At 50.0% G+C, this 26,432-nt stretch overlaps 2 protein-coding genes across 2 annotated transcripts in view; one reads left to right on the forward strand and one right to left on the reverse strand.

The window, feature by feature from the left end:
• Nucleotides 1-26,432, reverse strand: part of LOC122408437 (protein lin-11-like) — a 715,873-nt gene that overhangs the window by 453,282 nt on the left and 236,159 nt on the right. The window lies entirely within an intron of this gene.
• LOC122408462 (uncharacterized) lies at nt 21,255-22,529 on the forward strand. The gene has a single exon (XM_043415258.1). The coding sequence runs from the start codon at nt 21,255-21,257 to the stop codon at nt 22,527-22,529; it is 1,275 nt and encodes a 424-aa protein (XP_043271193.1).

The raw sequence follows: 26,432 nt of genomic DNA on the forward strand, positions 1-26,432 counted from the left end.
GTTGTGCTACCGTACAACAGTATAATTAAGAATAAAAATGTTTTTATAATGATATAAGGTATTACGACGAAAGGGGTGATTTACCCCCTTAAAAGCGATTTTTTTCCGAAAAACCCCGAAACACGTATCGACTAATTTTTTGACCTCTACAAAATGCAGTTGGTACCGTTCGAATCGGAAGAATAGTTTTTATGGTACAAAATAAAATTTTTGAAATAGGGGTTGTTCACCCCTTAAAAACCCCCTCTCCTAGAAAGCCTTGGGTGCGTTTTCGATGATTTATCAATATAAATATTTTAGCGTTGGTTTCATTCGAATACATGAAGCGCTTGTATGCAAAACTCAGAAACCAACCCGTGAGGTGCCCATCTTCGGGGGTTGTTTTTACCCCTTTAAACCGTTTATGGGCCGATAAAAAAAAAATACGTGTCTCTTAGTTTTCGATGTACTACAACATATATAAATTATATCAAAATCGGAGAGGTCGACCTCCCTATGTTTTCTTGTTAGGCCACACTTGAGACCGAAAAAAAATAGGTTTTTTGGGAATGGTTTTTTAGGGATACTACGAAGTGAACCAAAATTACAAAAAAAAAGGTTTTACTTGTGTATTCGTTAGGGTGGCCGCAATTCGGGTCACTTTTTTTTTGCAAATTCCTTCGCAGAAACATTATCAGCATAAAAAGAAATGTACCCCAAATTTGAATGCGCTAGGAGAATTTGAACAGGTGCCACCGAAGAGTTGAATTTTTAAATGCAAAACACGAGAATTTATCAAACTTGTTACTTAAATATTATCTGCCTCCCATAATAATGACGATAGAAATCTGAAATTTGGCACACTTATTGCTCATATTAAAAGGTACGAAACGGATTTTTTTTAGAATTTTCCGAAGATTATTTGCGTGATTTTTACCGTTACAAACATAACCATATTTTTTATTTTTTTAGTACTTTGATCACGGTCCCTGCCGAATGGGGTTCCACCTTGACGGGTCCACCTTTTCGTGGCGGTGGCGGGGCTTAAGGCGGCTCCCGGCGGCGCCCCGGGGGCAGACGCCGCTCCATGGGGTCTGCAACCGGAGCGCGGCGGGGAGCGGCCGAACTAAGAGAACCCCCCCAAGCCAAGGTGTGCTAGCGACCGTGCCGAGGGCTGCATGGCGCAAGGGAGTTGCGTCACAAACGGTGCCTCTCGGATACCGGTCGACCTCCGAGAGTATTTAGCCAAGCCCCGGTCAATCACGGCTCTGACCGGGTGATATCGCACTACCGTGGTACTCGTGGGACCAGAAATGAACAAGACCAAACAAAACCAAAACCAAAACAATACGATACAAACCAACAACGACGACCACAAGCCAGACAATATACAACCGAACACTGAAACAAACGAACAGACGAACAGGCAAACAACCACGCACATCGAATCAGAACTTGAACAACTCCTCCAGGGGACAGCTGCTCTTTGCAGCGAACAACCGGAGGAGACAACAACTACGACGGGGGAGGGGCCCAGCAAGGCAAAACCCCGCGTCAGATATAGCGGAGCGGCGAGACGACGCCATAATAAGCAACGCCGGGCGGAGAAGGAAGGTGCATCTACACCTGCCCCCCCACCCGACAAGGACGCCCCGGAAGGGACGAGAGAAGGGGCACCTGGGGGAAAGGCTAGAGTCGGGACGGCTAAACGCCCCAGACCCGAGCACGATACCCCAAGCCCATCCCAAGAGCACCAGGGCAAGAAACCGAGGGCAAACGACCACGGAACATATGCCCAGGCGGCGAAAGAAACGATAAAACTCGCCATGGTGATGGAGGGTTTTCCGGAAGCTCGACTGGGACCGAGGGAGGTGGAAATGGTTAGGAAACTAATCAGAGGGCGTATCCTGGAGTTACCCCAGGGTACAAAAGCCCCCACTTTCACCGGTTTCTGGGAGAGGGATGGAGCCCTCATCATCACATGTGCGGACGAGCAGACTGGGGACTGGCTTAAAAGCCTCTCCCCGGAGTTAAAAGAGAATGGCAAATCCATTCACGTGTTGCCACCGGAGGAGCTCCCGAAGCGACACCGGGTGGTGGTCCACGTGGAGGAAGCCGACATTTCGACCGAGGAGGCCACCAAACTCCTCGATCGTCAAAACGCCGGGGTAGGTGCCGATGACTGGGTTGTCGCCAAGGGCAGTGAAAGCAGGGACGCTTCGAGCGCCCACTTTGCCTGCCTAATTGGCGACAAGTCCCTCGAGGCGCTTAGGAAGTGCGGCTTTAGACCATTCTGTGGTCTAGGTCGCGCTTCCGTAAGGGTTGTGGGCAAGGACAAGGGTCGGGCTCTCTCGAAGCCCAACTCCTCGGCTATTCTAGCCAGGACGATGGCAACTTGGAAAACGGGACTGGCGCTAGTTCAGGAGCCCTGGCTGCTAAACGGTGCCATCAAGGGTCTTGGAGGATGCGGGACGATACACTACGCCCCTTCCGAAGGGAGAACGAGAACGTGTGTCATCACGAAGGGACTGGAGGCCACACTTCTACCCCAGGTGAGTACACAAGACTTAACAGTAATATTATTGAGAACAAATCTCGGGGCAGGGGGGCCCGCGGAAATACTGGTCGGGTCAGCATATATGCCCTACGATTCCGCGGATCCCCCCCCCCCCCCCCCCCCCAGAGAGGTTAACTACCTTAGGGAATATGCCGTAAATCGCGGGATGGAACTCCTGGTTGGATGCGATGCAAACTCCCACCATCGCGGTTGGGGGAGCTCTGACACCAATGCCAGGGGGGAAAATCTCCACGAATTTATAGCAGGAGCAGGCCTGGTCATCCTTAACAGGGGGTGCGAACCGACCTTCATGGACTCTAGAAGGCAGGAGGTTATTGACGTCACCCTCTGCACGGATGGCCTGACCGACAAAATTATTAATTGGAGGGTCTCGAAAGAGCCCTCCGGGTCTGACCACAGACATATACTTTGTAACGAATTTTTCCCGGGGAGGTACGATTCGTCCCTTCCCGGCTCACTCACCTCGCCTCGCGCTACTCTCCGGCTGCGAGAACGGACTGGGCGCCAGGTACAAAGTACCGCCGAATGAATCGACTTGAATTTCGTCGGATCTCGCGATGGTAACGTCAGGCAAAATTAGAATATAGAGAGCACGAGGGAAACAAGTGACCGAGGACGGTCCGGCTACTCAGCTCAGCTGAGGTACAAAAGGTAGAGGGGGGGATCCTTGGGAGAGAGTAACAATTCATAACGCAACAAAAAAAATATAGCCGACACAAATCAAGTAATTCAGAAAAGGTTTCACAATTTATTCGAAAGCCAGAATACAGCGAGAGATATATTAGAAATAGAGTGGATGCGATATAAAACAAACCGGGGGGAAGTAAGTCGCTACCGAGTCCGAGCGTACAACGGTTAGGTCTTGCGCCGCGACGATTCGAAATTCGCGTACGGCGGGCGCGAATCCGCCGGGTGAAAACGATTAGCGATTCGCCCCGCGATCTCACAGGTGCCGTAGATAGGCAACAACCGATGCTCTGACATGGCAGGTAACAGGTAGCCAGTAACCCGACAAGCGGGGCTGGAGGTAATAGGCAAAAGATAACCCACGTCAGAACGAACGGTGTCGCAGGTAATTCGAGGCAAAAGGTAGCGGCACCCGGTCGATCGAGAGGGGGGTAGAGAATAAAGTAATAGAAAAATTAATATTGAGATGATGTGAAAACGGATTGAAATTTAGGGCGTAACGCCACTCGCAAAATATATCGGAAAGTGATCAGAATACGACACGCAGTAGACATCGTAGCGTGAAGGCTCAGGCAAAAGAAAGACTCGAGAAATATTCAACACAAAAGATAGAAAGTACTGCCGTATAAACGACGCACGACCACGCGAGCAAGAGAGACGGAACGAAAACAAAGGCGCGAACGAAACAGGCCGGCGAGAGCCTCAGCGCGTGCAGGGAGAGAGAGAGAGAGAACAACGTAACTGCGTGGAAAGTTCCAGCGCTTAATACTACATTACATCAAACTTGAACTCGATATTTTCGAAATATTTGAATGAACAAGACTTTAATTAATTAACGCGAAGACCAAATGGACTGTGAGTTCGATAGTCAAGTCGAGCCACGCAAAACTGCCGTACTAAAGAATGAACACGGGAAGTATCGGCCACAATCTCGCTCGACACTTCGGCCCCGTGCCCGACTACAACGGCCAAAACCGAAAAACTCTACAAAAACCGGAACTACATTCCGAAACTCAAAAAGGACTCGACTTAACTAACGAACTCGATGGAGAAAGAGACGTGGACTTACCGAGGAACACGCTCGCCGCACCAGGACCATGAAACTCGACTCTGGGAAGGCTTGGTTGTGGACTCGTCGTAACGATGCTCGAAGAAAGACTCATTGGTGCGTGCGAGCGGTCCTCGCGATTCGGCGTTATCCCCACCACGAGGCCCAGGTACTGCAGCGCTTCACGCGTTAGGCGCGAACCCGAGCGCGAACTCGGGGTTCGCGCTGCCGCGCGGGATTTTCAAACGGGGATCGCGTCAGAGTCGTAATTGCTGTTACGTTTGTTGCACGATCGTATCGAATACTGACTCCTCCGCTGCTCTCACCTCTCCCGCTCACTCGAAACACTCCTCCCTACAAGATGACCGTGATCCGGGTGTCTTTCCTCTTGGGGATCCGGCGGGCAGCTCCGAAAGGCTGAGGGGAGGCCTCCCTCACGACTCCTGACGTCTAGGATGCGTGGTGGGCCCACAAAATAACCACCAGGTAAAACAGCACCTCACCTCCGGAAAACTCCCCCAGATCCCACCTGACGAGGCGCCGGTTCACGCGGACTTTGACACCCGAATCTACGGTAGTGCGGGCGGTGCAACTCGGGGTTGCTACGGCGGGAAATACACGGGCGGCGTTCATGAAATGGCCAATGCCAGCGTGTTATTTCAACCGCCCGCAGGTCGAGATTGTTTTTCGGTGCTCGTAGACGGTGTGGGAGGACGGGTCCTTGCGAGCGAGATCGGCTCGAACAGCCGGAGAGACAGCCGACAAGTTTTAATTGTTAGGCCCCTGTGGTAGCGACAACACCAACTCGTTCCAATATCGAACTCCACTGTCAAAACGCAACGTCATTATTATTCAGAAAACAGACAAACTAAAATTCTCTCTCCACCCTGCACTCGGAGGTAAAAGGTAGTCACAGAAGGTAATTAACGCTCGGTCGGTAATATAGGCGCATTCTAAGCTAAACTTAAGAGCTACGTGGTGCTGAGTCTCACTCCGAACATCGCCCGACGAGTCGAGGGGCGTCAAAAGGGCCGTAAACCCGGTCCACTGGTCGACAACGTCCGTACGAGTGGCGGGGCAGAAATGTCACGTCACAAACCCCCACCCCAGAATTTGTTTGGCTCGGTGCTGGGCGACGCTCCGCGATGTCGGCGATGGGTGGTGGGCGGGGTCGTGCTTCCTTCGGGTGACTCGTCTGGTGGCCCACTCGCACGAACGTGTCTTCCTGCTTCCGAATTGGTCTGGTGTGATGAATCTGCAACAGAGCTAGTTCCTCGGCTCGCCCTTCTCGGAGCCCAGATTTCACCAGTCCACCACGCCGTAGGCGTGCTCCATCTCCATCACAATTTGGTCCAGAAACGACATAAAAGAAAACTCAAAACGACAACGAGACTATAGCCGACAGGCTGAGCTCTGAAGAAGGATGCGAAAGTTAGCGACGTCCGGGCTCAACGAACGCGAAATTCGCTTCGCCCGGAACGATAGCGGACTGCTCCTCGACGCGAAGACAGAGGGGAATACGGGTTCCATAGAATTAACACACCAGGTTTTAACCAACGCCATTAAGTTTAATAGGTAAGTCCGCCGTGATCAGTAGGGGCACAAAGTGAATGGAGGCACAAGGCAAAAGGTAAACAAAGAGGAAAGCAAGGGGAAACAGAAACAAAAAAAAACAGCAAAAAAAAACAAAACCGGGACCAAGAAAAAAAAGGAAAAAAAAAGGAACAGTTTAGCGAGTCCAGGGGGGCCCTATGTGGTCTTTGGTGGGGCAGGGCCCGGGGTTCAGCGTTGCCCCTTTCGGCGCCGGTTTTCCTCTGCGTACAGTGCGCCGTGAGCCGGGCAGGTCCGGACGGTGACGTTCAACTTCCCGCACTTAAAGCAGAACACTCGGGGTCGCTGGTTGCACGCTTGGCGGCGGTGGGAGGTGCTGCCACAATTGTAGCACCGGCCGAAACGGGACCCCGGGGTGTCGTTCTCTTCATGGTCCGGGGTTTCGCGGCGGGTGGCTGGCTCAGGCGCGTTCGACGGACCGGCGGGCCCCGCGGGCTCTGGCGGCGGCGCTGGTTGGGGGCTCGCGGCCAACTCCCCGGGTGTTCGCTCACCAGTTGGCCTCAGCGTGGTGGCGACCAAGTGCTCCAGTGCTTCCCGGAGGGAATCCACCGCTGTGGTTTGGGCTTCCGCGTCGCTCGTCGCGCGACCCGAGGTCTGGGTGGTGGCTTCCCGCGTGGTCGGGAACTCCTTTATTGTTGCGGACGAGCCCATCGAGCGGGGGTGGCGGAGACCCTCGTAGATAGGGCAGAACCCCGAGGACCGATGTGCGAGTGCCCGAATCAAATTCGCCAGGGCCTCCAGGAAACCCGGTTTCACATAGTCGCATGCGGCCAACAGGTTGGAATAGGGCCGCATGGCGTCGAAGATGGGGTTGTCGTCGATGTCGAGAAAGTCCTGCCCTTCCATGGCCCGGATCAGCTCGTCCACCAAGTCCATGGCGTCCGCGTACTGCCGGTGAGATGGTGCGGTACCGCGCCTGTGGGCGGCCGTGGGTTTCCTGTGGGGTCGAGGGGTTGACGAGGTCGGCCTGTTTCGGCGCGGTGACCTTGGTGATCGGTCCCGTGGAGACCACGGAGGTGATGTTCGACGCGGCCGGCGGCGACGGGTTCTCGGAGTCGACGGTGGCGATGGCTCCGCGTCTGAGTCTCGCAGTAGCTCCTCCTCGGTGGTGCTGCCCAAATCCACGGTGGGGACGGGACTCGACCCCGTGGTGCACCCGTGCTCTTCCTCGGACGACGACGATCCGTCCCTGGGGTAGCCGCGATGAGGTGGACGGCGAGGGCCCATGTCCCGTTAAGCTCGGCTCGGGTTGAAGGCTTGTCGGCGTTGGGGGGCAGGGGACAGACTCGAGTCGGGTCTGCCGAAACTCAGGCAGAAGGTAGCAGGTAGAACAAACAGATAAGGCAAGGCAGGAGTGAATAGGTAGCTGTGAACTAACAAACGAACCCAAAACCAACGATTAGGCGCCGCTCCGACAAGCATGGCGATGTCTTGTGCGGGGACCAGGAGAAAGCGGAAAAAAAAAAGGTTGTGTCAAGCGCGGGCGGTCACTCCACGTAAGGCTTGAGATCCTGCACGTGGATTTTCCCGCTCCACGTTCCCTCCAAGTTCGATAGCTCCAGGACTACTGGGGATACCTTTCTCCGAACGATGAAGGGGCCGTGGAACTTGGTCGCTAGTTTTGCGGCTATGTGTTGCGTCGCGGAGGATAGCACGTGCTGTCTTTTAAGAACCAGGTCTTCGACTCGATAATCGCGATCGCGGTGTTTCCGGTTATAGTATAGGGCCTGACGCTCTTGGGCTTCGTCGATCGCGATCCGCGCGAGTCTCCGCAACTCTTCCACGTTTTTCATACGTTCGGCCCAGGACTGTGGGGTGTGGGGCACCCGTCCTTGGCCGTCCGGAGGCAAAAGGTAGCGCGGAGGTTGCGGCTCCCGCCCGTAGTTCAAATACGCGGGAGTCGCCTGAATCGACGTGTGGTGGGCGGTATTATACGCGAAACGCAGCGCGGGTAGGTGTTCGTCCCATTCACGATGGTCCGGACCGAGGTAGGACGTGATCATGGTTTTTATTACGCGGTTGACACGCTCGACGGGGTTAGATTGCGGGTGGTACGGGGCGATCGTCTGGTGTTTTACCCCCAACCGCTCCGTTAGCGCCCTGATATCGCGATTGACAAATTCGGTACCATTATCCGTAAGGAAGACGCGGGGGTGGCCCCAGCGGCACGCAATTTCGTTCTCGAAGGCTTCCGCGATTTTCTTTCCGGTCGCTTTGCGGAGAGGGACGATTTCGACCCACTTAGTGAACAGGTCCTGGAGGACGAGCACGTAGGCAAACCCACTTTTACTGGGAGGTAAAGGTCCCATCACATCACCGGCAACTATGTCCCAGGGTCGGTCGAGGTTGCGTTTGCCCATGAGGCCAACCGGGGCGGCTTGTTCAATTTTACACCGCTGGCAAACCGCGCATCTCCGCACGTACTTGGCCACGTCGCGAAACATATTGGGCCAGTAATATTGGATACTAAGGCGGTGGAAGGTTTTTTCCACGCCTAAGTGTCCGGCCTGCGGGACATCGTGAGAATTGAATAGAGCCTGCTGTCGGCGTTCGAACGGTAGCACGAGTTTCCAGGCTTCTAGGTCCCCAACTTCGAGGGCTGGAAATCGAGGGGGGCGGTGGTGGTACAGGCGGTCATCCTGACAACGCCAATCTGGGTAGCGATCGGGCGCTCGGCGGACGGTACGAAATTTTCGATTGTACCACCGATCTTTACTCTCGAGAGGGGGGCCAAGCGCGGCACAGGTCTCTTCCGGAATGCGCGAAAGGGCATCGGGCACATGGTGCAGAGCACCCTTCCGATGAATGATTTGATAATTATATTCCTGGAGTTCCAAAGCCCAGCGTCCAAGACGCCCGGAGGGGTTTTTTAGATTATGCAGCCACCGTAAGCTCGAGTGGTCGGTTATCACGGTAAAGTGGTAACCTTCCAGGTAGCATCGGAATTTTCGCACCGCCCAAATGACGGCGAGGCACTCCTGCTCGGTGGTTGTGTAATTCCTCTCGGCGGCTATGAGAGCGCGACTCGCGTACGCGATCACGTGTTCTACGTCGTCCACGGTCTGAGTTAGAACGGCTCCTAAACCCACGCTACTGGCGTCGGTTTGTAAGACAAAAGGTAAGTTGAAATCGGGGCAACTCAGGGTCGGAGAGGTGGACAACCGTGCGCGAATTTCTTTGAACGCTTCTCGTTGAGGGGCTTCCCAGGACCAAGCTGACGTCTTTTTCAACAAGGAGGTGAGCGGGTTGGCTAAAGTCGCGAACGAGGGAATGAAACGGCGGTACCACGACGCCATACCGAGAAAACGACGGAGTTGTTTGATGTTGTGCGGCGCGGGGTAATTCACGACCGGCGCGACCTTCTCGGGGTCGATCTGTAACCCGTCGCGGTTGACTAGGAACCCGAGATATCTCACCTCCGACCGGCAAAATTCGCTCTTGTCCGCGTTTATGGTTAGCCCGGCATTACGGATTTTCGCCAACACGCGCTGTAACCATCCCAGGTGTTCTTCGAACGTCGCGGTTACGATTATTATGTCGTCGAGGTAGACGTAGACGTGGGGTTGCATTTCGGGACCGATAAGCCGATCGAGCAACCGTTGAAAGGTCGCGGGCGCGTTGGTCAGACCGAACGGCATACGGCGGAACTGGAACAGGCCCATTCCGGGGACCGTAAAGGCGGTGATCTCACGACTTTTCTCCGCTAACGGGATCTGAAAATACGCCTGACTGAGGTCGAGGGTGGTGATATAATTCGCTTGACGTAATCGGTCTAAAATACTGTTCATTAATGGGATGGGATACGCGTCTTTCTTCGTTACCTCGTTGACTTTCCGGAAGTCGAGACAGAATCGTAATTTACCGTTAGGCTTTTTGACCATGACGATCGGGCTGGACCAATCGCTGCTAGATGGTTCTATTATCTCGTCTGCCAGCATTTCTCGGACCGCGTCGTGAATAGCTTTCTCGATAGCCGGCGAGACGGCGTAATAACGTTGCTTGATCGCGGCGTGTCCGCACACGTCGATGTGGTGTTCCGTCAGGGAGGTGCAACCGGGTTTTTCGGGGGGTCGCGGTATTTCTCGATTAACTAGCGCCTTCAAGGTGGCGTCCTGGTCGGGTGTTAAGACTCTTAGCCCACAACAAAGGTAATTGACCGCGGCCTGGCTCATTTGGACCTCGAAAGAGTGGACGCGACGCGGTTCGAACCAACTAAACCATTTCCCGCTTGCGAAATCGACAACCCAATGGGCGGCGCGCATGAAGTCCAACCCCAAGATACAAGGTAATACTAATACAGGTAACAGGTACGCAGTCAACCGAAAGGGACTGCCGTTCAGGTAAATAGTGGGGCTCACGACTTCACTCGCGATGGCTTTCTGTCCGCCGGCCATTTCTACGCCTCGCGGGCGGCAGCGTTCTCTTGAGATTCCCAGGTTGTCGACCCACTGGATCGCGAGGGGGCCGAAAAAGGTACGGCTGGAGCCGGAATCGAATAATGCTCGTATCGGATGCCCTTGGATGGTGAAAGTTACAAAGAAGGCAGTCGGACTTTCCCCCGTCTGGACGGTTCCGCACCAGATGGTTTCGCCGTCACGCGGCGTCCGTTTGAGGGGCGTTCGGGGTAGCTCGTCATTCAACCGCGGGGAGGCAGAAGGTAATTCGCGCGGTGATTCTTCGTTCGAAGACGACAAGGCAGAAGGTATTTCGCGCGGTAATTCTTCGTTCGAAGACGACAAGGCAGAAGGTATTTCAGCGGTAACGGCGGGTACCTTTCGCGCTTTCAGAGGACCCGCCCTCAACGGTTTCCCGAACACGGACACTCGTTCGATTTTTGACCCCGGCGTCCGCAGCGATAGCAAAATACGGCTCGGGGCTCTCCACACGAATTAAAGCGGTGGCCTGGTTTCCCGCAATTCCAACAGTTCGCCGGTCGTGGGTTAGTCGCGGCGTTTCCCTCGTTGGACGGAGGGGGGTCCAGGAACGGGTTTAGCGAGTGGAGGGGCTCTGCGGTCGCGCTCGGTTTCGGCGACGGTGACCCGGTCGCTTTAGGGGGTTCCCTGCGTCGTTGTGAGGGTTTCTTCGCGGTCTTCTGTACGGCGTTGACCCTCTCCGAGGTCGGGGTGTTGTCGGGATCGTCCGACCGATATTCTACCGCGAGGGAAGGGGCGTCTTCGTCCTCTACCTCCGGCCAGGTCTCTACCGCGGCGAATAGCTTTCGCGAGGGGCCGTTAGACTGGTTTTTCGTTCCCCGGTAGGCTAATTCTGGGCAAAGGGACTGGTTTGGAGCAGGTGGGGCGCGATACGTGCGAGAGACGGCGAAACTCTTTTCAATCCTCACGGCGATGTGTTCGAACGAATCAAAGTCAAATACGTCGTCTCGGTGAATAGCGATATGCAGTCGGGGAATTAGATTTCGGTGCGCGTATTGGATTTGCTCCGATTCGCTCCAGGGAGGCTGGAGGCGATTAAACAGTCCCCGGAGACAGGTAAGAAAATCGGCAACAGGCTCGTCTAGACCTTGCGTTCGACGCATAATCTCCTCTCGCAGGGCGTATTGATAATCGGGGTCTCCGAATCGTACGCGACAGGCGGACGCGAATTCTGCCCACGTGCTCCAACGGTCGCTATCGTTACGAAACCACTGTAGGGCGACACCGGTTAGGAAGAAGGGAATACAACGAATTAGTTCGGCGTCGCCGACCGGCACTAGCGCGCGGCCTTCCGAGATACGGGTTAGAAACGTGTCCACGTCCTCGCCTCGCCGTCCCGCGAACGAAATGTTCCACTTCTTCATCAGGTGCAATACGGAAGCAGCGGAGACGGGCGCGCGGGCATGGGTGTACTCTGAATTATGCCGAGGAGGTGGCTCGTATACTGAGCTTGGTTCGCCGGTGGTGGGGGCGGTATAATGTGGAGGCGCTCGTCCGCCGAGGGAGTGTTCGCCGGTTCGAAAGCGTGGATCGCCGTTAAGATGGCTCCCGGACGGATGGTTCGCACCCACCGACGTTTGGGTACGTGGCCGTGCGCCGGTATGCGTGGGAGGAGTGCTCGCGGGGAGTCCCACCCACGGCTGGTGATTTAGCGGGCCTGGGCCTAGGTTGGTTCCCGCGTGGATCAACCGAGTCCAGATCTCTTGGTGGCTGGATCGCTCCGGCCCCACTTGGGGTTCGAGCTGGCCGACGCTCACTCTCGCCGCCGATGTAATCGGGCCTTTAAGGCTTTCCGTGACTCTGGTCGAGTCGCCGGACCACGGGTACGATGCACTCCATCCGTCTTCCGGCGGCAGGGTACGACCCATGCCGGAGTCCATTTCGGCCAGGCCGGGGACCGATTGAATATCAGATATCCGCGGGTCGGTGCCGAACGTCAAATTCTCTCCACCCTCGGCGCCCGCTGGCGGAGGGGAGGACGTACGCGGTGGGCCTTCGCCGGATTTCTGGGGGCCGTTACGGTTTTCTTGCGGCATCCCGGCGATTAAGGCAAAAGATGTTGCGATCCGCGACGTGTAGCGCCACTGAAGAAAATGTACGCGGGGCCGCCGGGGCGTGTAGTCACGGGAAATAGGGGCCACGCACGCACGAAACCAACCGGGTATAAGTTCGAGACGTTATAGGGTGCACGCGGTCCGAGTGACGAATTTCGGCGAATGAGTCGAATGCCGAATTATTCCGGGGCCGTTCCCCAAAAAAACTTCCGAATGGTTAACTACGAGAGCTCGGGCAGCGCCGCGCACGGGACCCAAAATTATTACCCACAAAAAAAAATGTAAACGTCAGAGAGGGAGAGAATTTGAATTCCAGAGAATAGGTACGAATTCAAATTCACCAGGTAATCAGGAAGCGGGGAGTAAACGAAAGAAAGAAAAGAATAAACGCCAAGATAGGACTGAAAAATTCGAACCCGGTAAGCACGGCCTCGAGTCCGATTTGGTAGGTAAGAACTCGAGTCCGAAGGTAATAGGTAATGATTCGAATTAGTCAGATAGGTACTGGGAAAGAATTCGATTCCGAAGAGAGTAAGCGCGAGTTTGAATCCGAAGGTAGTTCAAATTTGAATGACTCCAAATTCGAAAGGTAATAGGTAAGAATTCAACTCCGCTAGGTAAAAGGTAAGGAATCGAACTCGTCGGATAGAGAAAAAAATAAAGACGCCTGATTACGTCAAAGAATTTCACGTAATGTTCAGGTTCGTCAAAATTGGAAGAAGTACCCCAAAAAAATAATGCCGTATTAGCCGACGCGTACTCGAGCTCAACGCAGTTTTAGTACCAGGGAATGGCTGACCGATGTTTGCCTCGCGGCGTAGCACGTCCGCGAAATTGGTACTAGGGTATTGCGAACTGGGTACCGAACGTAAATAGGAATTAATAATGCGAAAAACTGACGATGATGCGAGTAGCCGAATTAACGATGGTGGTGAGTCGAAAGATGAACCGTTCGCTAACGCGAGTACTCGAAGAATGGCTGTGCCGGACGAGTCAACTGGCGAGCACCCGCTCTCCCCCTTCCGGGGTGGTAGGAGGAGGGGACTTGCCGAACGCTCGACTCCCAAAAAAAATTGTTTTCGAGAAACCGCTCGAGTCAAAGTAAACAACGGATTAGCGCTTCGCGGAAGGCGAACGAATGTCGAAATAATCTTCCCGGTAACGTTGATGGCTCACGCGTGAGTGATTTCGAGTCTTCTGTACGAACAATAGAGACTCTGTTTACATGTTCGGGGCTCACGGCCAACCTCGTACGCTTCAGCGGGGCGAGTTCGAGAGGTGGTCTTATGCCCTCGGTCGCGAGAATTGTTTATGTTGGGGCTAACTGCCAACGTGGTTTGAGTTCGACCCGTTGGTCTTATGCCCTCTTGCGCGAGGCAATCGTACGGGACACCACGACTTTGCGCTGTTCGGCCACACAATACTATCCGCCGATGACACAAAGGATTTGGGAAAAGACACAAGATATCGAAACAGGCACAAGAATTCGAAGTAATTTCTTATAGTTAGGAAACAGGAGACGCAAATATAGCTTAGTCTAAGCGGCATGACAGAGTGGTCGGAAGCACAAGCGATAAGCAGTAGAGAGAGAAAAAAATGTAAACAAACGGAGAAGTTATTATTACGGGCAATATATCATGGCCCGACACAGGGTGTACGGATATTTCAACAGCAAAATCTCTCGTAGTCACACGAGAGGTAAAAGAAAAAAACAAAGTTATTCGGGCACCTTCTACCAACCATGCCTCTGTTCTCGGGAGTGTCCGCTAAGCACAATAATCTATGAAATACTCACAATAGATAGAAAGAAAAATACTCTATAAATCTCTCAATCTCTCCAAGCACGTCGAGGTCTCTCTTTCGCTCAAAAAAACAGTACAAATACACGACAGGGTCAATCGAAATTTCTCGACGCGGATGGACGCGAATCCTCGGCGTAGCCGTTGAAAAAAATAAATCACAACGAAAAAGGTTATAGCGGAAATCGAAAGTCGACATTAAAATTCGCGAAACTCTAATAAAGTGTTACTTTCGGGCCCCACGTTGGGCGCCATTTGTAACGAATTTTTCCCGGGGAGGTACGATTCGTCCCTTCCCGGCTCACTCACCTCGCCTCGCGCTACTCTCCGGCTGCGAGAACGGACTGGGCGCCAGGTACAAAGTACCGCCGAATGAATCGACTTGAATTTCGTCGGATCTCGCGATGGTAACGTCAGGCAAAATTAGAATATAGAGAGCACGAGGGAAACAAGTGACCGAGGACGGTCCGGCTACTCAGCTCAGCTGAGGTACAAAAGGTAGAGGGGGGGATCCTTGGGAGAGAGTAACAATTCATAACGCAACAAAAAAAATATAGCCGACACAAATCAAGTAATTCAGAAAAGGTTTCACAATTTATTCGAAAGCCAGAATACAGCGAGAGATATATTAGAAATAGAGTGGATGCGATATAAAACAAACCGGGGGGAAGTAAGTCGCTACCGAGTCCGAGCGTACAACGGTTAGGTCTTGCGCTGCGACGATTCGAAATTCGCGTACGGCGGGCGCGAATCCGCCGGGTGAAAACGATTAGCGATTCGCCCCGCGATCTCACAGGTGCCGTAGATAGGCAACAACCGATGCTCTGACATGGCAGGTAACAGGTAGCCAGTAACCCGACAAGCGGGGCTGGAGGTAATAGGCAAAAGATAACCCACGTCAGAACGAACGGTGTCGCAGGTAATTCGAGGCAAAAGGTAGCGGCACCCGGTCGATCGAGAGGGGGGTAGAGAATAAAGTAATAGAAAAATTAATATTGAGATGATGTGAAAACGGATTGAAATTTAGGGCGTAACGCCACTCGCAAAATATATCGGAAAGTGATCAGAATACGACACGCAGTAGACATCGTAGCGTGAAGGCTCAGGCAAAAGAAAGACTCGAGAAATATTCAACACAAAAGATAGAAAGTACTGCCGTATAAACGACGCACGACCACGCGAGCAAGAGAGACGGAACGAAAACAAAGGCGCGAACGAAACAGGCCGGCGAGAGCCTCAGCGCGTGCAGGGAGAGAGAGAGAGAGAACAACGTAACTGCGTGGAAAGTTCCAGCGCTTAATACTACATTACATCAAACTTGAACTCGATATTTTCGAAATATTTGAATGAACAAGACTTTAATTAATTAACGCGAAGACCAAATGGACTGTGAGTTCGATAGTCAAGTCGAGCCACGCAAAACTGCCGTACTAAAGAATGAACACGGGAAGTATCGGCCACAATCTCGCTCGACACTTCGGCCCCGTGCCCGACTACAACGGCCAAAACCGAAAAACTCTACAAAAACCGGAACTACATTCCGAAACTCAAAAAGGACTCGACTTAACTAACGAACTCGATGGAGAAAGAGACGTGGACTTACCGAGGAACACGCTCGCCGCACCAGGACCATGAAACTCGACTCTGGGAAGGCTTGGTTGTGGACTCGTCGTAACGATGCTCGAAGAAAGACTCATTGGTGCGTGCGAGCGGTCCTCGCGATTCGGCGTTATCCCCACCACGAGGCCCAGGTACTGCAGCGCTTCACGCGTTAGGCGCGAACCCGAGCGCGAACTCGGGGTTCGCGCTGCCGCGCGGGATTTTCAAACGGGGATCGCGTCAGAGTCGTAATTGCTGTTACGTTTGTTGCACGATCGTATCGAATACTGACTCCTCCGCTGCTCTCACCTCTCCCGCTCACTCGAAACACTCCTCCCTACAAGATGACCGTGATCCGGGTGTCTTTCCTCTTGGGGATCCGGCGGGCAGCTCCGAAAGGCTGAGGGGAGGCCTCCCTCACGACTCCTGACGTCTAGGATGCGTGGTGGGCCCACAAAATAACCACCAGGTAAAACAGCACCTCACCTCCGGAAAACTCCCCCAGATCCCACCTGACGAGGCGCCGGTTCACGCGGACTTTGACACCCGAATCTACGGTAGTGCGGGCGGTGCAACTCGGGGTTGCTACGGCGGGAAATACACGGGCGGCGTTCATGAAATGGCCAATGCCAGCGTGTTATTTCAACCGCCCGCAGGTCGAGATTGTTTTTCGGTGCTCGTAGACGGTGTGGGAGGACGGGTCCTTGCGAGCGAGATCGGCTCGAACAGCCGGAGAGACAGCCGACAAGTTTTAATTGTTAGGCCCCTGTGGTAGCGACAACACCAACTCGTTCCAATATCGAACTCCACTGTCAAAACGCAACGTCATTATTATTCAGAAAACAGACAAACTAAAATTCTCTCTCCACCCTGCACTCGGAGGTAAAAGGTAGTCACAGAAGGTAATTAACGCTCGGTCGGTAATATAGGCGCATTCTAAGCTAAACTTAAGAGCTACGTGGTGCTGAGTCTCACTCCGAACATCGCCCGACGAGTCGAGGGGCGTCAAAAGGGCCGTAAACCCGGTCCACTGGTCGACAACGTCCGTACGAGTGGCGGGGCAGAAATGTCACGTCACAACTTATGACTCTGCTGCACACGCAGGCGGCCGAATGGCGCCGGTGCCGCAGAAGAACGGACTGGGAGGGCTACCGGGCTGCTTTGAAGCACCTAGTAACCAACATACCCACAACCTTTAGGAACAGAAACGGGCTGGAACAGGCAGCAACCTCACTGCGAAACGTAGTGGTTGATGCCTACGAAGCCAATTGTCCGCAAACCCTTGTGAACAACCAGTCAAGAGTGTACTGGTGGAGCGAGGGGCTTGAGGAGGCCAGGCGTAGGGTAAGAACGGCCTGGAACAAGGCTAAAAGAACCTGCAGGCCAGAACACTGGGCAGCCTACCGAGAGCTGCAGAAGAACTACAGCAAAAATATCGCAGCTGCCAAACGGAAAAGCTGGCATGAGTTCTGCAATAAAGTCGAGAGCGCTCCTGAGGCATCCAGACTTAGCAGAATTCTCAGCCAAGACAACAAACCACAACTGGGCTGCCTCACTAAACCAGACGGTACTTTTACGGAGAACCCGGGGGAAACTCTATGTCACCTCATGGAGACACACTTCCCCGGTTTCTGTCTAGAAGAGGACACTGCGCGGGGCACAAGCCCAAGGGATAACCATGCACCGCGGGAGTGGGGGTTAGCGGCCAAGGTCGTCTCCCCAAAAGGGGTGGAATGGGCTGTCAAGACCTTCCAACCCTTCAAGTCGGCAGGGCCGGATGGGATATTCCCGGCACTCCTCCAAGAGGGCCTATCCCACATTCTTGGACCATTGACTAAAATCCTTAGAGCAAGTATCGCTCTAAAGCATGTCCCGGAAGCCTGGAGAGGGACGACAGTAGTGTTTATCCCGAAGCCAGGCAGAAACGGACATATCCGAGCTAAGGACTTCAGACCCATCAGCCTGACCTCCTTCGTACTGAAGACGCTGGAACGACTGATAGATAGATTCCTAAAGGACGGGCCTCTGGACAGCCACCCCTTGAGTGGCTCCCAGTATGCCCACAGAGAGGGCAAATCGACAGACTCTGCCCTCCACCACCTCGTGGGCAAAATTGAGAGCCAACTCTCGGTGAAAGGCTATGCTCTGGGGGCCTTCCTTGACATAGAGGAAGCCTTTGACAGCACCTCCTACAACGTCATCAAGGAAGCAATGACCAGACATGAGGTGCCCAGACCACTCATAGACTGGACATACAACATGTTAGCGGGCAGAAGTCTGACCGCCAGACACAATGACCAGACAATCAGCGGGACACCGGCAAAGGGCTGCCCGCAGGGGGGGGGGGGTACTATCACCCCTGCTGTGGTGTCTTGTCGTAGACGAACTGCTGGTCAAGCTGAACAGGATGGGGATCCACGTCTTCGGCTACGCGGACGACGTGGCCCTACTGGTGAGGGGCAACTTCCTACATGAGCTGAAGGAGCTAATGGAAAGAGCACTTCAGGTCGCCACAGAGTGGAGCCGGGCGAGGGGACTAGTGGTGAATCCGCAAAAGACCCAAGCCATGATCTTCACTAACAAGGAAAGGTACTTTAGTGTCCGCCTCTGATTTTGATAATTTTTTTCTATGTTATAGTCCATCCAAAAATAAGAGACACGTATTTTTTTTTATCGGCCGAAAGTTATTTTTAAGGGGTGAAATCAACCCTCAAAGTTCGGCATGTTTTGCGTCTGGTAGAGTGTTTCATATAGAAGCACTCAACCGATCGAAACGAAACCAATTGCAAAATGTTTGGCATGTCAAATAACCCATATGACATGTCCATCTTCTTATGCACCCTTACGGCAAAGGGGTGAACCACCCCCGAATGTTCAGAATTTTTTCGTATAACAAAAACTTACAATCCGATTTTAATAAAACAAACGCCATTTTGCAGAGCAAAAAAAAATAAAATCGACGTGTTTTCGGGTTTTCCTCAGATCAAAAAAATTGAGGGGGTAAAACACCCTTAAAATATCAAATTTTGTTTTGAGAACTGGCCCCTTCCAGTTTTAGTATTCTTTTCATAGAATGTAGCTTATCAAAAAATAAGAAACACGTATTCTTTTTTATCGGCCGAAAGTTATTTTTAAGGGGTGAAATCAACCCCCAAAGTTGGGCATGTTTGGCATCTGGTAGAGCGTTTCATATGGAAGCACTCAACCGATCGAAACAAAACCCATTGCAAAATGTTCTGCATGTCAAATAACCTATATGACATGTCCAACTTCTTATGCACCCTTACTGCAAATGGGTGAACCACCCCCGAATATTCAGAATTTTTTCGTATAATAAAAACTTACAATCCGATTTTAATAAAAGAAATGCCATTTTGCAGAGCAAAAAAAAATGGACGTGTTTTTTGGTTTTCCTCGGATCAAAAAAATTAGGGGGGTAAACCAGTCCTAAAATCTTGAATTTCACTTTGCGCATCGAAATGTTGACATTCAATTCATATGGTTCCTTTATCATTGCGTATCGACTTATATGTTGAATAATATTTATTTCACATATTCATTGGCTGACATCATAATCGTATAGAGAATCGAATACTTTGACATGCTTTACGTGAGAAGTGTTAGTTTTCGTTCTACAGGTTCTACTATGACATCTTTAAACGGTTCTTGAAAATCTAATGTCGTATCTTCCACGATTTCTAACCGATTGAACTCTGCCATAGAAGCCTTCAGAATTCTCTCGAAACTTTCTTTCAATTCCACTTCATTATTGTTAACAGGACTGTCAGGAATGTTCATTACTTCAAATGTAAGAAGCAACAGTCTTATTACGTTCATTGGGTTGATAGACATGTTCATGACAATACGTTATTCACAATAGCGGACACGATAGTGACAGATAAACAATCAAACAGCAACTAAACTTCTGGAGTAATATAAGTAATATACGTCAGTTTTAGCTTCTTCATCTTGAGTGGGTGGCTTAATCGGACATCATCACAAAAACAGATTTTTTTATTTTTTCGGTTATCTCTCAAGCATTAGGCTGAGCGAGCTGGCTTTTTTAAGAATACATGGCTACGAGAAAGAAAGTTTCGAGAGAATTCTGAATGCTTCTATGGCAGAGTTCAATTGGTTAGAAATCGTGGAAGATACGACATTAGATTTTCAAGAACCGTTTAAAGATGTCATAGTAGAACCTGTAGAACGAAAACTAACACTTCTCACGTAAAGCATGTCAAAGTATTCGATTCTCTATACGATTATGATGTCAGCCAATGAATATGTGAAATAAATATTATTCAACATATAAGTCGATACGCAATGATAAAGGAACCATATGAATTGAATGTCAACATTTCGATGCGCAAAGTGAAATTCAAGATTTTAGGACTGGTTTACCCCCTTAATTTTTTTGATCCGAGGAAAACCAAAAAACACGTCCATTTTATTTTTTTTGCTCTGCAAAATGGCATTTCTTTTATTAAAATTGGATTGTAAGTTTTTATTATACCAAAAAATTCTGAATATTCGGGGGTGGTTCACCCCTTTGCAGTAAGGGTGCATAAGAAGTTGGACATGTCATATAGGTTATTTGACATGCAGAACATTTTGCAATGGGTTTTGTTTCGATCGGTTGAGTGCTTCCATATGAAACACTCTACCAGATGCAAAACATGCCCAACTTTGGGGGTTGATTTCACCCCTTAAAAATAACTTTCGGCCGATAAAAAAAAATACGTGTTTCTTATTTTTTGATAAGCTACATTCTATGAAAAGAATACTAAAACTGGAAGGGGCCAGTGCTCAAAACAAAATTTGATATTTTAAGGGTGTTTTACCCCCTTAATTTTTTTGATCTGAGGAAAACCCGAAAACACGTCGATTTTATTTTTTTTTGCTCTGCAAAATGGCGTTTGTTTTATTAAAATCGGATTGTAAGTTTTTGTTATACGAAAAAATTCTGAACATTCGGGGGTGGTTCATCCCTTTGCCGTAAGGGTGCATAAGAAGATGGACATGTCATATGGGTTATTTGACATGCCAAACATTTTGCAATTGGTTTCGTTTCGACCGGTTGAGTGCTTCTATATGAAACACTCTACCAGACGCAAAACATGCCGAACTTTGAGGGTTGATTTCACCCCTTAAAAATAACTTTCGGCCGATAAAAAAAAATACGTGTCTCTTATTTTTGGATGGACTATAACATAGAAAAAAATTATCAAAATCGGAGGCGGACACTAAAGTACCTTTCCTTGTAAGAAATATAAACCCACCGTCATAGGCCCATTAAAGTTGGGAGAGGAATACATACCCTATTCGCGGACCATTAAGTACTTGGGAGTCTACCTTGACCCCAAACTTAACTGGAATCGGCATTTAGAGGAGAAAATAAATAAATTCCATACGAGCTTCTGGGCCTGTAGAAGGGCCATGGGCAAAACATGGGGCATGGGGACCAGGATGGCACTGTGGCTATACAGGGCAATCCTGCTCCCTAGACTAAAGTACGCAGCCGTCGTCTGGTGGCCCGCCGTTGGGAGAGTCGCCTATGGACAACGGTTGACCAGCCTACAGGGTAATTACCTAAGGGCAGGGGCCGGAGTCATGAGGACGACCCCCACGGCGGCGCTGGAGGTAGCCTTCGGCCTCCTCCCCCTCAACATCGATATCACCGGACAGGCAAAACTAACAGCGTATAGACTAATCTGTATGGGCACCTGGAGGAGCACTGGGACGGGCCACACCGACCTGGGGCTCTCCCAGAGGAGCCCATTTTCACTCCAACAGGACAAAATACCTAGGAAATTCCAGGTAGAGAAGTCTTTCAGAGCGGTCATCCGCACACGGGAGGACTGGAGATCTTCCCAGCCCCCTACCTCTCCGGGGGTGGATGCCTGGTTCACCGACGGATCGGGGGCTGGGAACAGGTTCGGAGCGGGAGTTTTCAACCCAGCGACCGACACTAGACTCAGCTTCCCCTTGGGGGAGTTAGCCACGGTGTTTCAGGCCGAAGTGCTGGCCATTTATGAGTGCATCAAAATATGCCTGGAGAGAAACACGACGGGCAAACATATAATGGTGCACTCGGACAGCATGGCGGCCCTGAGAGCCGTTACCAAACCACAGGCCGACTCGGCGACTGTATGGAAATGCATGCAGGCGCTGAACGAAGCTGGAAAAAAGAACAAGGTCACACTGACCTGGATACCAGGTCACCAGGGTTTCTACGGAAACGAGCGGGCCGATGGGTTGGCCAAAAGGGGTACGGAGATACCACCTGCACACCAGGTGGTCGGAGTCCCCTTTGCCACTGGGAAAAACATCATCCAAAATGGACTAAAACGCCAACACCTACACCTCTGGAAAACGAGAGTGGGTTGCAGGCAAGCCAAACTTTGGATGAAAGAACCCAACATAGGCAGAACCAAGGAGCTGCTGGGCCTGGGGAGGGTAAGACTTCGTGTGGGCATTGCGTTACTAACCGGACACATTGCCCTCAGGTCACACCTCCACACAATGGACCTAGCGGAGCACAGGGAATGCAGGCTATGTGGGGAAGGCGAGGAGAGCAGTGTACACATTCTGTATCGCTGCCCTACCTTGGCGATTTACCGGTACAAAACCTGGGGGCGTATGTTCGTCGAACCAGGGGAAATATCGAACCTAAAAGTCACCCAAATGTGCTACCTGGCTGAAAAAGCCGGGATAAACGCGCAGGGGCTGACTACTGATTAAAGAGCGAGATAGCACAATGGAACCATCATGGCTCTGGGTGCTTAATAGGGGCCCGTCGTAGCCCCACTCGCTATTATTACTACTACTACTACTACTACTACTACTACTACTACTACTACTTGATCACGGTCAATCCAAGCACTTTAAAACGTTACTTTGATGCATTTAGACAAAGTTTGAGCTGTAATCAACAGTGTACACTTAACAATAACTCATACAAATCAAGAGACGTGGTAGCGGCTCGACGCCAAGTATTAAAAGGAAAAACTGCAGCGCAAAAGAAAAGCCAGCGCGAGCCCTGCCGCTACTCTTGTATACGCGAATATGCCGGTTTTATGACGTCACAGAATTTTCAAACGGCTCTCACAAATAAACCATTTTATGAAAAAACCTGAAAATTGGTGATGATTTTTTTTCGATTTGTGTGTAATAGTGACAATGAATTTGTGCAGTACATCGCATAGATACAACGTATGCACTTGTACACGTATTTGCACTTTTCTTTATAAAAGGTTCTTGTATCATATTGTGTAAAATGTTTTAAGTTTATAACCTGAGCTAGCATAAAAGCAGATGATAATTTCTTTAAAATTGCAGAATCATTCTGGAATCCTTTGTTGCTCTGTGACGCTTGCTGGAAAATTTTCCTGAAGAAGTGAGTGCTTAGGGCTAAAAGTGTACACGATTGAATTCCACAGGAACCTTATTTCATTCACTGTACTTGGCTACGTTAGAAAATGATCTCATTTTTTTTTTTATTTCCAACGTTCTGAATTCCTACAAGAAACGTAATTCATTCAATGTATATGTTACAATAGATCTCATGATTTTTCATAGTTAATAATTTTTTAATATTTTTTTATTGACAATGCAAAAATAGAAAATCATTTAAAACTACGGTCGCGACCTTTTAATACTAGGCGTGCCTTTTTTACTTTTTGAATTTTTTCGAATTTAAGGGAGATTTCGTCGGCGAAGCGGTCGAAGCAAAGTCTACTTGTTCGCTTCTGGATACATTTTATGGTAATCTCCAACGACTTACAAAAGGAATTGTTTTTGTTCCTTATTGTTAGTGAGTCTGCTGTTGTACTCTGTAATGTGTTTGATTCCTCTTTCGGCAACGTCGTCGACAACAGGAATATTTTTCACTATTTGGGCACTAAATTGATAGCTCGTACTCAAGCACCATTGGGAGACATCGCGATTGAGGAAGCTGGTGTCAATATGAAACCGTTCAAAGAAAACCATTGATTCTGGGGTTATAAAAAAATCAATGTACTTATCAAGCAAAGACATAACGTCAGATTGAAAAGAAGAATATCTTCAAATTCTTAGAAAGCTACCAAAAAAAAACCAAAATTTACTTCCTTCTTGTATACTACATGCCCTCGTGCCCTTATTCTTGAATGACAGAATTAAAGTCATAACTATAATTACAAACGAACGAATAAAGCGACCAAATTTTATCCTTTGCTGCATTAAAAAGTGAACAAGGCTCAACACTAGTAAGTGCCATTAGTATGCACAATTTATAGAAAAAAATCATAATAATCGCACAACATGATCCATAAAATGATGCTTCATGTCCGCTACATTTATATCACGTTAAGCTTACTTTGATATTTTTAAAAAAGTAAAAAATAATTCTACTCATTGATTTGAAAAAAAAAAATTGTTTTCCATATAACTTCACAGGTTCTTCAAAAGTGAGAATAAATGACTCACTAATGATGGGAAACGAAATTTAATCACGAAGCAAGTGGTCGGAAATTTTTAAAAAACGTATCCAAACGTTGGCAGAGGGACTTTGTTTGAAGAGCTTCATCGATGAATTCTCACATAATTTCAGATTTTGATGAGTTATTGGTAAGTGTACACTGTTGATTACGGCTCAAACTTTGTCTAAATGCTTCAAAGTGACGTTTAAAAGTGCTTCGATTGACCGTGATCAAAGCACTAAAAAAATTCAAAATATGGTTATGTTTGTAACGGTAAAAATCACGGAAATAATCTTCGGAAAAATCTGTTTCGTACCCTTTAATTCCACACAACGAGTGTACCAAAATTCAGATTTCTATCGTCATTATTATGGGAGGCAGATAATATTTAAGTAACAAGTTTGATAAATACACGTGTTTTGCATTTAAAACTTCAACTCTTCGGTGGCACCTGTTTAAATTCTCCTAGCGCATTCAAATTTGGTGCACATTTTTTTTTTATGTTGATGATGTTTCCGCGAAGGAATTTGCAAAAAAAAAGTGACCCGAATTGCGGCCACCCTAATGTGTATGGATAAATTCACTAGCTGGTAAGTTTTTCATCGGGTACGGGTGATTCTATTCGAAAAGTACAGTTGGTAGGGAATACGGGCATCCGAGAGTCGGGGAAATGTCGAACTGCTACGATGGCTAATAGCCCTACGGGGCATATGCCCGGTTGAGCATTTGACACAATATCCAAATACCACAGTAGGAGAATTGCAACGAAGGCATATCGGGCAGACCGGTGGGTATGGTGGGGATGGTTGAGCCTGAACGGTGCGAAAAGTGGGGATACGCGAGCGTCGGGGAAACGTCGAACTGCTACGATGGCCAATAGCCTTACGAGGCATATGCACGGTTGGGCATTTGACACGATGTCCAAATGCCACAGTGGAAGAGTGACACAATGGAGATCTGCCCTGGGCATTTGACACGATGGAGAATTGCCCAATGTCCATTTGACACCCTGCCTGACACCCTGCCAATTTACGGCGTCCTCGCCATAACTTCTCAATCGATTAATCTGAAAAATTAGAGTCCACCGTACGAAATTGTTCAACAGATTCCTGTACGGAAAAGAAGCGATAAACGCATTGTGACGTTTCACACGAAATCGGAGTAATCAATTCCGACCTCGGAGTTTCGGTCACTCCACGCTATCGTCTTCGGGTTACTATCATTCACCCCGAAGCTACTATCATTCACCTCCCAGGTTACTATCATTCACCTGCCTCGATTACTATCATTCATCGAGTATAGTGGTTCGGGTTACTATCGTTCACCCCAAGGTTATTATCATTCACCTCTTCAAACTTACCAGACTGTGCCGCGCCATCAAAAATGACCCACAGACTCAGCTGGTCCACTGCCACCACCGTTCGTTGCCCTGGCGCCTTTCTCATATCTCTCAGGTTCTCGACTTCATATCGGTCATTGGGAAGTACCGCCCTGACCTTGAACGGTCCCTTGGCCTTCGCATTCAGCTTACGACTCTCTCCTGTGGGAGGTGCAGCACTGGATCTCCACATGACGACGTCACCGACAGCATATTTAGGAGGTTTAAATCTTTTCGTATCAAACAACCTTTTTTGCCTCCCCTGCTCCGCTACATTGTTGTCTCTCGCCATCCTCCGCATTTCCTCCAAGTCTACTTGGTCCAAGGTATCTTGAATGGCGGATAGTAATGCCGCATCAGCCATACTGCGCGGCTTGAACCCGTAGAGTAACCTCGATGGTATACTCCGCGTACTGCGATTTGTTGTATTATTGAGCGCACTTTGAATCTTTTTCACGGATTTATCCCATGCGTCCTCTGGTTCCCCCGCACAGGTCGTGGCTAACGCATCCAACAGCGTTCGGTTGTCCCTTTCGCACTGTCCGTTGGCTGTAGGTGTAGCCACTGCATTCAGGACGTGCTTTATTCCATATTCTTTGGAGAATATTTCGAACGAACGCGAGGTGAACGCCGATCCGCGGTCGGTGATTATACGCGTAGGGACGCCAAAAATTGCAAGAACCGTCAATAACGCTCTTATCACGTATTTAGTTTTAGTACTCCGCACAGCCTCTAATATGCAGAATTTCGTAAATCCGTCCACGATCGTCAAGATTTGCGTGTTTTTTCGTGCGTTGCATTTGAATG

This window comes from Venturia canescens, chromosome 3 (assembly GCF_019457755.1).
Source record: "Venturia canescens isolate UGA chromosome 3, ASM1945775v1, whole genome shotgun sequence".
NCBI classification, from domain to species: domain Eukaryota; kingdom Metazoa; phylum Arthropoda; class Insecta; order Hymenoptera; family Ichneumonidae; genus Venturia; species Venturia canescens.